The sequence below is a fragment of the Rosa rugosa genome, chromosome 1, assembly GCF_958449725.1.
Source record: "Rosa rugosa chromosome 1, drRosRugo1.1, whole genome shotgun sequence".
Lineage (NCBI taxonomy): Eukaryota > Viridiplantae > Streptophyta > Magnoliopsida > Rosales > Rosaceae > Rosa > Rosa rugosa.
The window spans coordinates 27,641,959-27,653,362 of NC_084820.1; the positions used below are offsets into that span (position 1 = coordinate 27,641,959).

At 37.3% G+C, this 11,404-nt stretch overlaps 2 protein-coding genes across 2 annotated transcripts; one reads left to right on the forward strand and one right to left on the reverse strand.

Annotated features, from left to right (window-relative positions):
* The first annotated feature begins 379 nt into the window (after positions 1–379).
* LOC133729625 (senescence-specific cysteine protease SAG39-like) lies at positions 380–1,737 on the forward strand. Its single transcript, XM_062157187.1, has 2 exons — positions 380–838; positions 954–1,737. The coding sequence occupies exons 1-2, from the start codon at positions 409–411 to the stop codon at positions 1,544–1,546; spliced, it is 1,023 nt and encodes a 340-aa protein (XP_062013171.1). The 5' UTR covers positions 380–408; the 3' UTR covers positions 1,547–1,737.
* A 746-nt stretch (positions 1,738–2,483) lies between these two features.
* Positions 2,484–5,589, reverse strand: LOC133724491 (protein BOLA2). Its single transcript, XM_062151244.1, has 3 exons — positions 5,387–5,589; positions 3,023–3,045; positions 2,484–2,930 (listed from the first exon to the last, which is right to left on the reverse strand). The coding sequence occupies exons 1-3, from the start codon at positions 5,447–5,449 to the stop codon at positions 2,735–2,737; spliced, it is 282 nt and encodes a 93-aa protein (XP_062007228.1). The 5' UTR covers positions 5,450–5,589; the 3' UTR covers positions 2,484–2,734.
* Between the last annotated feature and the right edge of the window lie 5,815 nt (positions 5,590–11,404).

Consider the following 11,404-nt stretch of genomic DNA (forward strand, 5'->3'; position numbering starts at 1 on the left):
TATATATATATATATATATATATATATATATATATATAGATAATGGCTGTGTAGGTTTCTGTGTAGCATTCCATTCCATTTCGGAATTGCTTTCTTCTATATTGGGTATAAGAGGCAGGAGGAAAAAGATAAAATACCGAACAAAAATTGACATATTGTCCCTCATGCTACTTAATGGGAACCAGAACAAATGATATGGACATAGCCAGAGTTGTAGACTATACCTATAACTTACCGTAACAGCAAAATACATCAGTCAATATACTTACAGCAGATTATTTGCTAGAGCACGGAGATAATATATATATTTTCTCCTTTTAGTCTGTCTTCTCTATATAAACTGCGGAGTAGTCTTCCATTTCATTGCACCTCCTCCTAATCCATTTTACCTTGAAAGCCAAGCCTACTATGGAGTTCATCAACCAGATCAAATGTATAAGTTTGGCCCTGATCCTCATGTTGGGGGCTTGGTCTTCTGAAGCCACTTCTCGCACTCTCCAAGATGTGTCAATGTATGGGAGATATGAGCAATGGATGGCTCATCATGGACGTGCTTATAGCAGCATTGATGAGAAGGAGAGTCGTTTCAAGATATTCAAAGAAAATGTGGCGTTTATAGAATCTTCCAATAACGATGCAAGCAAAACTTACAAATTAAGTGTCAATCAGTTTGCAGATCTAACAAACGAAGAATTCACAGCCTTGAGCAATGGATTCAAGGGGCATGAATGTTCCACAAAGACCACTTCCTTCAGGTATGGAAATGTCACAGTGCCAGCTACAATGGACTGGAGAAGCAAAGGAGCTGTCACTCCCATCAAGGATCAAGGTCAATGCGGTAAGCATGTATATCTAATTTATACATGTTATATGATTTCATTTTGTACTAATGATTGTTTTGCGTTGCATTGCTTTCTTATTAATGTGACTGGAATCCAAATATGTATATATAGGATGCTGTTGGGCATTTTCGGCAGTGGCAGCAATGGAAGGCATTACTCAACTTACAACGGGTAAACTAATCTCGTTGTCTGAGCAAGAGCTAGTTGATTGTGACACCAGTGGTGAAGATCAAGGTTGTGAAGGTGGTTTGATGGATGATGCCTTTGAGTTTATCGATCAAAATCACGGGCTTAGTACCGAGGCAAATTATCCCTACACCGGTGTTGATGGAACATGCAATGCCCAGAAGGAAGCAAGTCATGCCGCCTCAATAACTGGCCATGAAGACGTTCCTGCAAACAGTGAAAGTGCCCTTCTTAAGGCCGTCGCAAGTCAACCTATTTCAGTTGCCATTGATGCTAGTGGATCTGATTTCCAATTCTATTCAAGTGGCGTCTTTACTGGTACCTGTGGAACAAGTTTAGACCATGGTGTTACAGCAGTTGGCTACGGTGTAAGTGATGATGGGACAAACTACTGGTTGGTGAAGAACTCATGGGGTACACAATGGGGTGAAGAAGGGTACATAAGGATGCAAAGGGATGTCGATGCAGCGGAAGGCCTTTGCGGCATTGCTATGGCAGCCTCTTACCCCACTGCATAGTCCTACGCTCTTACCTCAAAATTTAACCAATTCCTGCTGTTAAAACAATGCCTGCCGTGCCTTGTAGCCTTGTAGGTCTATATATCTATCCTGATTTGTACATGAACTTGTATATTATACATTTAAATAGAAATGTGTAAGAAAAATACCAAGTCCAAGAATTATGAAAATGAACTGCCTGCTTCTGTTTATCGTAATGTTAGTTGAAGTTTCTCTTAACCTTAACAACGTAAGATCGAAAGGCATAAAACGTAGGCAATCTCTGCATATGGTTTCATCTTAATTCATTAACTTTGAGACACCTGTTGCAAACCGAAGTAGCTTCAATTCAATACATCTGAACATAGGGACTGGCACCTGTTCATTACACTTTTAACTATGGCCTCGTTTGGTTCACGGAAAGGAAATCGATTCTCTTGTCTTTCCCGTGGGGAAGGGAAACTAAAGTTCCTGTCAGATTTCATTTCCTGTGTTTGGTAAAGCAGGGAAAGCATCCAGGAAAGATCATTTAATTTCCCTTCCGATATTTGGTTGGTGCAAGAAAGGAAAGTAAAAATATATCAATGTTTTAATAATACCATTCTATATTAAAATAAAAATAACCTGGAATCAATTTTTAACACTACCAACGGTACTCAAGCCATTAATGCTAGGGTATTATTGTCCAAAATTATTGCAATTAATGCTGGGAAATGGAATGGGAAACTCAATCCCATGAAGTTTGAGTGGAATGAGTTTACCCTCAACTTTCCCTTATGTCATGAAAGCATTTCCAGACTTTGTGGTTACCAAACAAAGGAAAAGAATAACTTCCCTTTTCCAAGTCCTCAAATCCGCGAAACAAAATCATAATTTGTCAATTTATGTAACCTATGGACTGAAAATTCCAAGCAAAAATAGAATTTAACAAATGAAACTATCAATGGTCAGAAAGAGATGTAGAACGAGTTTTAACCATTCACAAACACAGTGATCTTAATACAGAACTAATGTCTTTTGCAATTTCTTCAACTAACAAAAATAAAGAAATTTCTCATATATAAACAGGTAACATAAGCACCATATTCTAGCACATATTCCACTGTAACTTATAAGGAGACTGAAGTAAAGAAACATCTCATGCTCAAAATCTGTTCCAAACAGTTTCCAGCATTATAGAATATAGTTTAAGACATCTTATACTGATGTTTAAGCAGCAGGTTTAGATTTTTCAGCCTCCTGCTGTTGTTTCCACTGCTCTGGTGTGAGGGCCTTCTTTATTGAGAGAGCATGAATCTCCTTCATCTCCTCTTCCAAAGCAGAATTTACCACCCGATGCCTCTCTAGCAACCTCTTTCCTTCAAACTGTTCTGATACTATTTCAATAACAAAGCTAGCACCACATCTGACAGCAACAAATTTTATTGAATGAACAAAAGATAAGGGGAATAGAACTGAGAAAATTCATAAATTCAATCTAAAGTGCAAGTAACATACCCTCCAGATGTATCGACTACTTCCTGAAATATGAAAGTTCAAAAATAAATTAGAAATAATGGCTTAGGCACAAGCATTTGCCTGGAATATGAAAAGGATGGAAAATGAAGTACGATAACAATGCAAATGGAAGTCTTTCACTAAAGTCTTTTAAATAAAATGTATCTGCATCAAGCTGACTATATGAATTGTATCCTAAGGCTACACTAGAGCAGTCATTTGCAACACAAATCCACTGGCCATGCAGTAGTAAGAGAGAATCCAATAGTGAACTCTAAATCTAAGAGCCATAACTCTCATACAGACCACAAAGAGAAACTACCTGTTTCCTTGACAAGACTTTACAAAAAAGACGACTGAAAAATATGTCCAAAATCGAGAGGATGATATTATCATTCATTGAAGTGTTAGAAAAACTACCGGTAGTCTAATAAAGATGTTGATAACAACTAAACAAAGATTGAAAGATTAAAATCACTTGGCCAAAGAATAAATTAGTTTAGCTTTTCAAATAAGAATTTATTTCCATTAGCATTTTTGCTCCTTTATTTCCTGTTAGGCTATCCCAGTCCATAGAGGAAAAGCTATTTTGATTAAGCAACTTTTGTAATAAAATATCTTCCCAAGTATATGTTGTTGCTCGAAATTGATGATTTGTGCAAGTGAGGGATGCTCATTCCTTTGTCCCTATCTAATAGGTCAAAAATCTTACAGTCACAAGGAAACTAGCCTCCTTACGATTTCATGGCGCGTTTAATGATACATGGGGTTTCTTGAAAGAGATGTAAGGGTTTTCCTAATGTTTTTTAATGTGAGAAACTTTGTAGCTGTGTCCCTACAGTATCCTAGTTGGTTGGGTATCAAGCCAGAACAACAAGGTGTTAATGCAAATTTCTGAGTAGCAAGGTGAATAGTGGCGTGAAGAAGAAAGTTAGCTACATAGCCAGACTCATTAATATGAACTAATCCCAAATGCTCTTTTCCTTTTGTAAGAAACAAAATTCTAATGGCAAATCAGCAATATGAAATGAGTACAATGGCAGAGTACAAGGTGCCTTCTGATCACCGGTTTCTATTCCTATCCACACAAACTAGTCACGACATACCCAACACACCACATCTCCATGATACTTCATCCGTTTTCCCTTCCCCAGAAAAAGGTGTGCTGCAACATTGATGCAATACAAGATGGAGAGACAACCCACCTCAATCAAACTTACATACACAATCTCTACCTTAAATCTAATGCAAAATGGTGATGAAGAACAAAAGGCTTCCACTTTCAGGTACAACCCTAGACATATTACACCAATAGGGAGTAGATATTAACCTTTGAAAGATGTCTCAAGTGTTGGCCCTACCGGCCTACTGTGAACAATTACCCAAGCAAATACAGATACCATATTTACCCTTCCATATCACAGGAGTGGGTTCAAGCAGAGATAAGTTGTCAACCCACTTCCTAGCAAAGGATTTACAACAAAACACTCTTGGTGATTCCATCTTGAAATATCTTTTGCCATAGGCAATTACTTGTGGAGGTAACTTTCAATATATTAGCCACCCTCACCATGAACTTTTCAAAGTTCTGCCAATGATTCCTTCCCCTCGTGAACTCCCTCTCATAGTAAAGTTCCTTATTAATGATTTAAGCACCTGACCATTTTGCTACACACAAACTGATTTGAGTCAACATAATCCTCCTGAAAGAAAAACTTTCCAACTTTCCAATCACATTACCTTCTCCACCACCGGATCAAAAGCAGTTGCCCCTTGGAGGTAGGGAAGCCCCAGATATATGGCTGACCACTTCCCCACTTCACATTCCAAAGTTTATCCCTAATCCACTTTACTTTCTAGTGTATCCATTCCCGCAAGCTAACAGTTAGCTTCATCAATTTCAATTTATTCCAATAACTAATATCAAATACTAAATAAGATTAGCTAACGTTTTCCAATAACTTATTTTTCCTAGAAAAAAAAAAAAATTTCCTGAAACTTATTTCACTTACAGAGTCCATACCAATTAGTACAGCCATCCTCCACTACCACATGTTTTCACTTAAGAAGTTACAAACTACTGTCTTATTTCCTTGTTTCATGAACAATCTTAGTAATAACTAAACTGCAATCCTTTTAATCAACCTGAATGTTAAAAGTGTTCTTTCGAGATTAGGTGATTAGACTCAATTTCAGTATCCTGTTGTAAAATTAAACCAAACAAGTAAAAACTACAAACAACCTTAAAAGATATGTTTGAATTTGCACACACAGAACAGAGATGTTAAACCCTAATACCTAACCTAATGAAAAACGACTAGGTTGATGAATATGCATACGAAAAACAAAGCGATTAGAGCTTACGAGATGTGAAGGGTTCAATTTAGAGGTCAATGAAGCTTCGACTTGTTCCTTGGTCACTCCCATCTCCCCAGAATTTGAGTGTGTGCTGCTCTCTCTCTCTCTCCTCTGGTTTAAAAGCAGAGCTCAACAACAACTACTGGACTTAAATTGAAGATTCTTCTTGGATGGACCGTATTACAGGCCCACTTAATTAGGGTAATTAGCCGACCGCCGTTCTTTTTCGGACTGAATTTACAAGATCACCCTCGCATCCGTAACCCCGATGCGCGCACCTGGCGGATAATTCCTTTCTCAATGCTCATCGATCTCGTCTCTTTTTTCTTTTCTTTTTTATATCTCTTATTTTATCATAAATCCCAATTTCACAGATGATTTGAGGAAATGTATTATAAAATGTGATCTCGTTAAAATATTATTCTAGTGCAACAGTTGCAAAAAAAAAAAACTGAAAAACAATATCAATAAGAAATGTTGAGAACAAGCTCTAAAACCTCAGTCTCTCACGTTATGATAGTGTTTTCATTAGTTATTATTAGTTTGTTTTAAATTTAGAACTGTCTAAATACTTCTCAACAAAGAAAAAAAAGTCATGTCTAGATAACCAATTGATTTCTTACTTAATTTTGCAACATTGTACTGGAATCTTAATTTAATGGAGGATCAGTCATTTTGAATGAGTTTTGCTCTATTATTCTCCACTAGTGGTCCTGAATTTATATTTTCTTGTCAATGTAGTACCGATGTCAACTTTCCGTCACGACACCGTCAAGTTAACCACGTGTGACGCACGTGAGGCTGAAAATGAGAGCTAAATGACTGATGTGCCCTCAACTTGCTTTTTTATCTGAACCATGATTTAATATGAATAAAATAATTAATTTAAATGAATTTTACAATTAATTCTGCAAAAATGAATTTATAATTAAGAGAGAGAAATAAAGGAAGAATAAAAAAAAATTCTTCTTCCCTCTCATTCATCATCAGTTCTTCTTCTCTCTCATTCATCATCAATTACCCATAATTCTTTGATTCTTTCTTCTCTCCCATTCATTAGGAGATTGAACGAGGACTTTGAAAGCTTGTTTCTTTGAAATTGAATTGGGGCTGGTGTTTGGGAAATGATGAAATAGCAGCCATGGAAGGTTCTTCAGAGGCCATCTTTCATTTGAATCAAGTAATTAAGGTTTTAATTTCTTGCTTCCATGGTTCTTGAATCCAAACAGAAACAAAATAGAAAATGTAAGAATTAGATAAAGATCGAGGAGAAAGAAGACGAGAGACAAAGTGAATGGAGAAAGAAACTGTAAGAACTTTATTTTTCGGTGTCGAGAACTCCAATGATGACCTCATCTGCGTAATCAGAGTTGGGCCAGAGGCCGAGGAAGTTGTAGGTGCAGGTGGTGTGGCATGTCAAGAACGACGGAGAGGTCGTCGTCGTCCATATCAGACTGGTCCTTGAATTTCTGGAAATCAGCCTCGAAGAGGTCTTCCCAGCGGAGAACCGCTTGCCGAAGCTGGATTTCTTGAGATCGGGCCATAGGAGCTTTGCTAAAAAAAAATTATTTCTCATTCTTTTTGGTTCTTGGTAGTTCCAAGATCTTTCATTTCTCTTCCAAAATGGGTTTGTCGAGTTTAAGAAGATGAACAAGAATGGGTTCAATAACATGAACAATTGCTAGGATTTCCTTTTTTTTTTTTTGGCTTTTTTGCTGGGTTTAAGAAGATGAACATGAAGAATTGTCAGGTTCATACTTATTGGATTGAGATTTTTTTTTTTTTTTGGAGTATGTATTGGATTGGGATCTTGGTTGATAGAACAAATTAAGCAAAAAAATTTATTCATCTTTTATTTTCAATATAATAAATTATTCCGTACTAGTTTTAATTTTGAATCTATTCATTTAGGGTTCAATGGAGTGAAAAAGTCTTTTTTGCCCTCATTTTCGGCCTCGCGTGCGTCACACGTGATCAAAATTGACGATGACGTGACCGAAAGTTGACATAGGTACTACGTTGACAAGAAAATATAAGTCCAGGTATCACATTGATAAGTTTTAAAGTCCAGGTATTATTTTGACAGTCCTTAAAGTGTCCAGATAATGTCCGTGCATTTTTCCCTCCAATAAAACTCAATAAATTTTTATTTGGGAGGCAATAAAAAGTTTATTGGGTATTAGGAGGCAATAAAATCGGTCGTCGGGCTTCTGTCACCAGTCACTGGATTCTGGCGGCCGGTCGCCAAATTTCGATCTCCTGTCACCGGTCGCCAGATTCCAATCACCGATCGGCGAAGTCCGGTGAAGTCTTCGATGATTTCTCTCTTTCTAAGTAACAAAGAGAGAGAGGGCAAAATTGTCCCAAAAATAAACAAAAAATAATTAACAAATACTTAATTGGGTATTAGGGCAAAAGATATGTAATTTTTTGGGTAAGTGGGCAATCTCATAAGATGTTTGAGCAAGTGGGGTTAGTGTAGCTCAAATTTCGATAAATAGACATTTTTCCATAGAATTAATCGGATTAATCTTGTTTTATAAATTTAGAATCACATGGAGAAATATCTACGAGCCATATAGTAATATCTAACAATGGTTATTGGCTACCCAAATTACCTAAAATATGTTTTATTGATCCATAACATAAAGACCTGCTCACCTAAGGGACAGTTTTTAAGGGACTGTGTGGGACAAGTGAATCTGATGGCTGAAAATAAATGCACAGTTTTAAGTTGTTATAATTTCTGCTTTTATATTTAATAAATGTGGTTGAGATGCATTTGCCCCTCACAACCCCTTAAAACTGTCTCTTAGGTGAGCAAATCTGCCATAACATATGTTGAACCTTAGTTATGGTTAAAATACAATTCGGTTCTCTAGTTAACCAATATTCTGATCATATAAGTTAGGACATGAAACTCGCCTAAAGTTGAAAAAACGCCCTGCAGCGGTTACTAAGAAAAAGAAACTGTTTTCGACCTTGGAGTTTCGGAGGTTGTAGTGCTCCGCCCGGCAGCCCGTCCCTGTGACGTTATCGTCGGACTAGTAGATGTCGTAGGTATCAGTTGTCAGCCCATAAGTAAAGGCCGGATTCGGAGTGGCGGCGGGGACCAGAAGGAGCGGTCTTGGAGTAGTGTGTTTTGGTGGTCATGTCTAAAACCACCAATGCGGGTCACCGAGGCCGGCACCTTACTCTTCTCGGGACTATGGCGGTCTAGTGAAGGGCTGCGTTCTGGATCTACCTGGTTTCTGGGCACCATGGCGGACCACTGTGTTTGGAGATCTTTGGCCTTCATGGTTCAACATCAGTGTTCACAAGAGGCAGGATTCGTTAGTGGCTTGGTCCGGCCATTGATGCCGGTTGCGGATCGTCGGCGACGTGTTTTGTCAGTGGCGATGGTCCATCTCAGAGGGCACACGCAGGAGACAACTGCCAAGCCCAGGTCGTGGACCCGTTTTGCAGGTTTGGGCCTCTCTTGTGGCTATGGGCCTGTCAGGCGGGTTTAGGCCTTTACTTGTGGTTTTATCCTAGGTATTATGTTTTCCTATTATTAGGTTTCAATTGTATTTTATTTACAATAAATCCTTTCCGACTCTTGGTAAGGATATGTGGGCTTTGTCCATGTCTGCATACTTAGTATGCCTTATCTGCCTTATCGAGGCGGCGGATCATGCATTTGTTGCAACCTCCTGATGGCAGGATGAAACGACGTGTCGTCGGTTTTATTTCGAATTGGCAACATATTGGGAAAACTACTTTTTTATTGGTATTATGGCACTGCTTTAACTTTTCGATATGTCACCGTTATTGTAAAGCAAATGGAGTAGTCGGTATGACACTCTTTGCTATTAGGTGCATATTTGAATACATTGTAGTTGTAGAGACTCATGTTATTATTCGGGAGGTTCTCTTGATGTGTATTGTAATAAGGGGTTTAGGCATCATGTCCCCTCCTATGTATTCATCCGTTTCATTAGTTAAGGTTTGAGGGCAGCCGCACAGCCCTTATTTCCAAAAAAAAAAAAAAAAAAAAGGTTAGGACATGAAACTTTTGTACGTCAAACCCTAATATATATTTATATGATCCTCCTGATTAATTTCCGCATAATGATTTGGCTAAAGACTTTTGAAATTAAATCTCTAGGGACACTTGGAACATTTACCTTCATAGTTACCTAGGATGTAAAGAATCCCTTGTTGTGCACTCAAGTATCTTCATGTGCACACATGCGTCCAGAGACTATAGGACTACTTGTCGTATGTGTGATTTCTGAGGTTTGGTTAAAGATCCTGCCTATGAGGCAAGATAACAAATGATGCCTCAAATTTAAAACCAGTTGCATCCATAACCTAGGAATGTAATATGATTAACAAGTAGGTAAAGTTTCATTCATCCATTCCTAGCGTTGGTCATGTTTAGTTTACTCGCTCCGTCAAATAACAAATACATTCACGTCCATCTCATGTTTCTACATGCTTAATTCGAGATTTACTACTCAACGCGACTTGAACCGGCTTTTACAAATAATCTATAGTCCCAATAGAATACCCCATAGCTAGGAAAATAATTTGGTAGTTAAGTATTCGTAGGGTATGTCTCAAGATTGTAACTTTTTTATGATCTCGTTCATATGACCTAAAGTTTTCTAGGACTCATTATAATCTTCCTAGAATCTCGAGAATATATTGTCACGTAAGATCTAATAATATGTTGCCATGTCGATCGTTGTACGGGCATAATCCTACACAATAGTTAAAGTGTTATTCTTGGGCACAAATTATCTTTTCACCGATATTTTCTCCTTATCAATGTGTTGGTGAAGGGCCCTAGTGGAACCTTTATGTCACCAGCAAAAGATAGTGCAGTTCTTCTTTTTATTGGCTGTGAAGATTTATCATAACTTCACAAGATGGGTTGATTTTAATAGCCAATGGCAAATGAAAGTCTATGTTCGTTAAAATTTGAACCTTTTTAGTTCAAGATGTAATCGAGTGCACAAATTTTGAGATGACTATGTACGATTTAGTTATGATATAGCGTGACATGCTGCGTTTTAGTTACTATTTAATGTCATTTAGTTGCAGTTTAGTGCAATTAACAAACACATTCGTTCTTCATTCTTTATAATTATCTCTCTCTTCCCTTCTCTTTCTTCTCATCTCTCTCTTCTTGCCCAACAAAGCAAATGTTGAATTATTTAGGTAGTGACTCTTGTCATTATGTGTAATTTCGCTGATCAATGCAATGAGTTGACAATTCTCTAAAAAAAAAAAAAAAAAAAAAGTATACTAGTGAATTAATTGATCCGCCAGTTTAAAAAAATTTCATAACTAAATAATTAAGAAGCTCTTTATTAACAAAAACAAAATTAATAGGACATGATCCTCATTCAAACACCAAACAGATCTAAAAAAAAAAAAATATGGCATCAAAGTTTTCTAGTATGATGTCTATAGCAATTTGAGTTTGCTGACTTGAGGTAACGCGATCTAGGTTTGTTGACCTAGCTTGATGGTCTGGTTTAGGGGGAAGTGTGTGATGAGCTATTCGTTGTTATTTTTCAGATCTGGTCTTGGCTAATAGCTGCCCGCATTTGTTGCGATGACATCTACTCAGCCTAACACATTGCATCGATGGTTGTCGTTCGTCTGGTGACAATTACCTTATATGAGATCAAGTCGGGTCTTAGTTGAAAAGAAATTGATGAAAACTCGTCTTGTAAGTATAGACTAATGTCTTTGAGGTCATTTAGTTTGTCGGTTTTGTTACGATGAAAAAAGAAACCAGTTACAAAATATGATTTATCACAATGAGCCATTCATTAAAGATAACTTGAGATCGACGTTCAAATATGTCACTTTCTCCAAAAAAAAAGAAGAAGAAAAAATCCATACAAAACAACTTGGCCATTTCCATTTCCAAAACAGTTAATAAAAAAGGTACTGAATTTGACGTGGTGTAAATCAGTAACATAGAGATGTACAACCCCAAACATTAAACCGATAAAAACCATCACAAGA

Bases quoted from the DNA above. Each gene is read 5' to 3' on its own strand.
- LOC133729625 (XM_062157187.1), top strand. From the start codon at position 409: ATGGAGTTCATCAACCAGATCAAATGTATAAGTTTGGCCCTGATCCTC. The intron at 839-953 runs GTAAGCATGTAT...ATGTATATATAG, and splicing joins CAAGGATCAAGGTCAATGCG to GATGCTGTTGGGCATTTTCG.
- LOC133724491 (XM_062151244.1), bottom strand. From the start codon at position 5,449: ATGGGAGTGACCAAGGAACAAGTCGAAGCTTCATTGACCTCTAAATTG. The intron at 3,046-5,386 runs GTAAGCTCTAAT...TTCATATTTCAG, and splicing joins AATTGAACCCTTCACATCTC to GAAGTAGTCGATACATCTGG. The intron at 2,931-3,022 runs GTATGTTACTTG...TGTTGCTGTCAG, and splicing joins GTAGTCGATACATCTGGAGG to ATGTGGTGCTAGCTTTGTTA.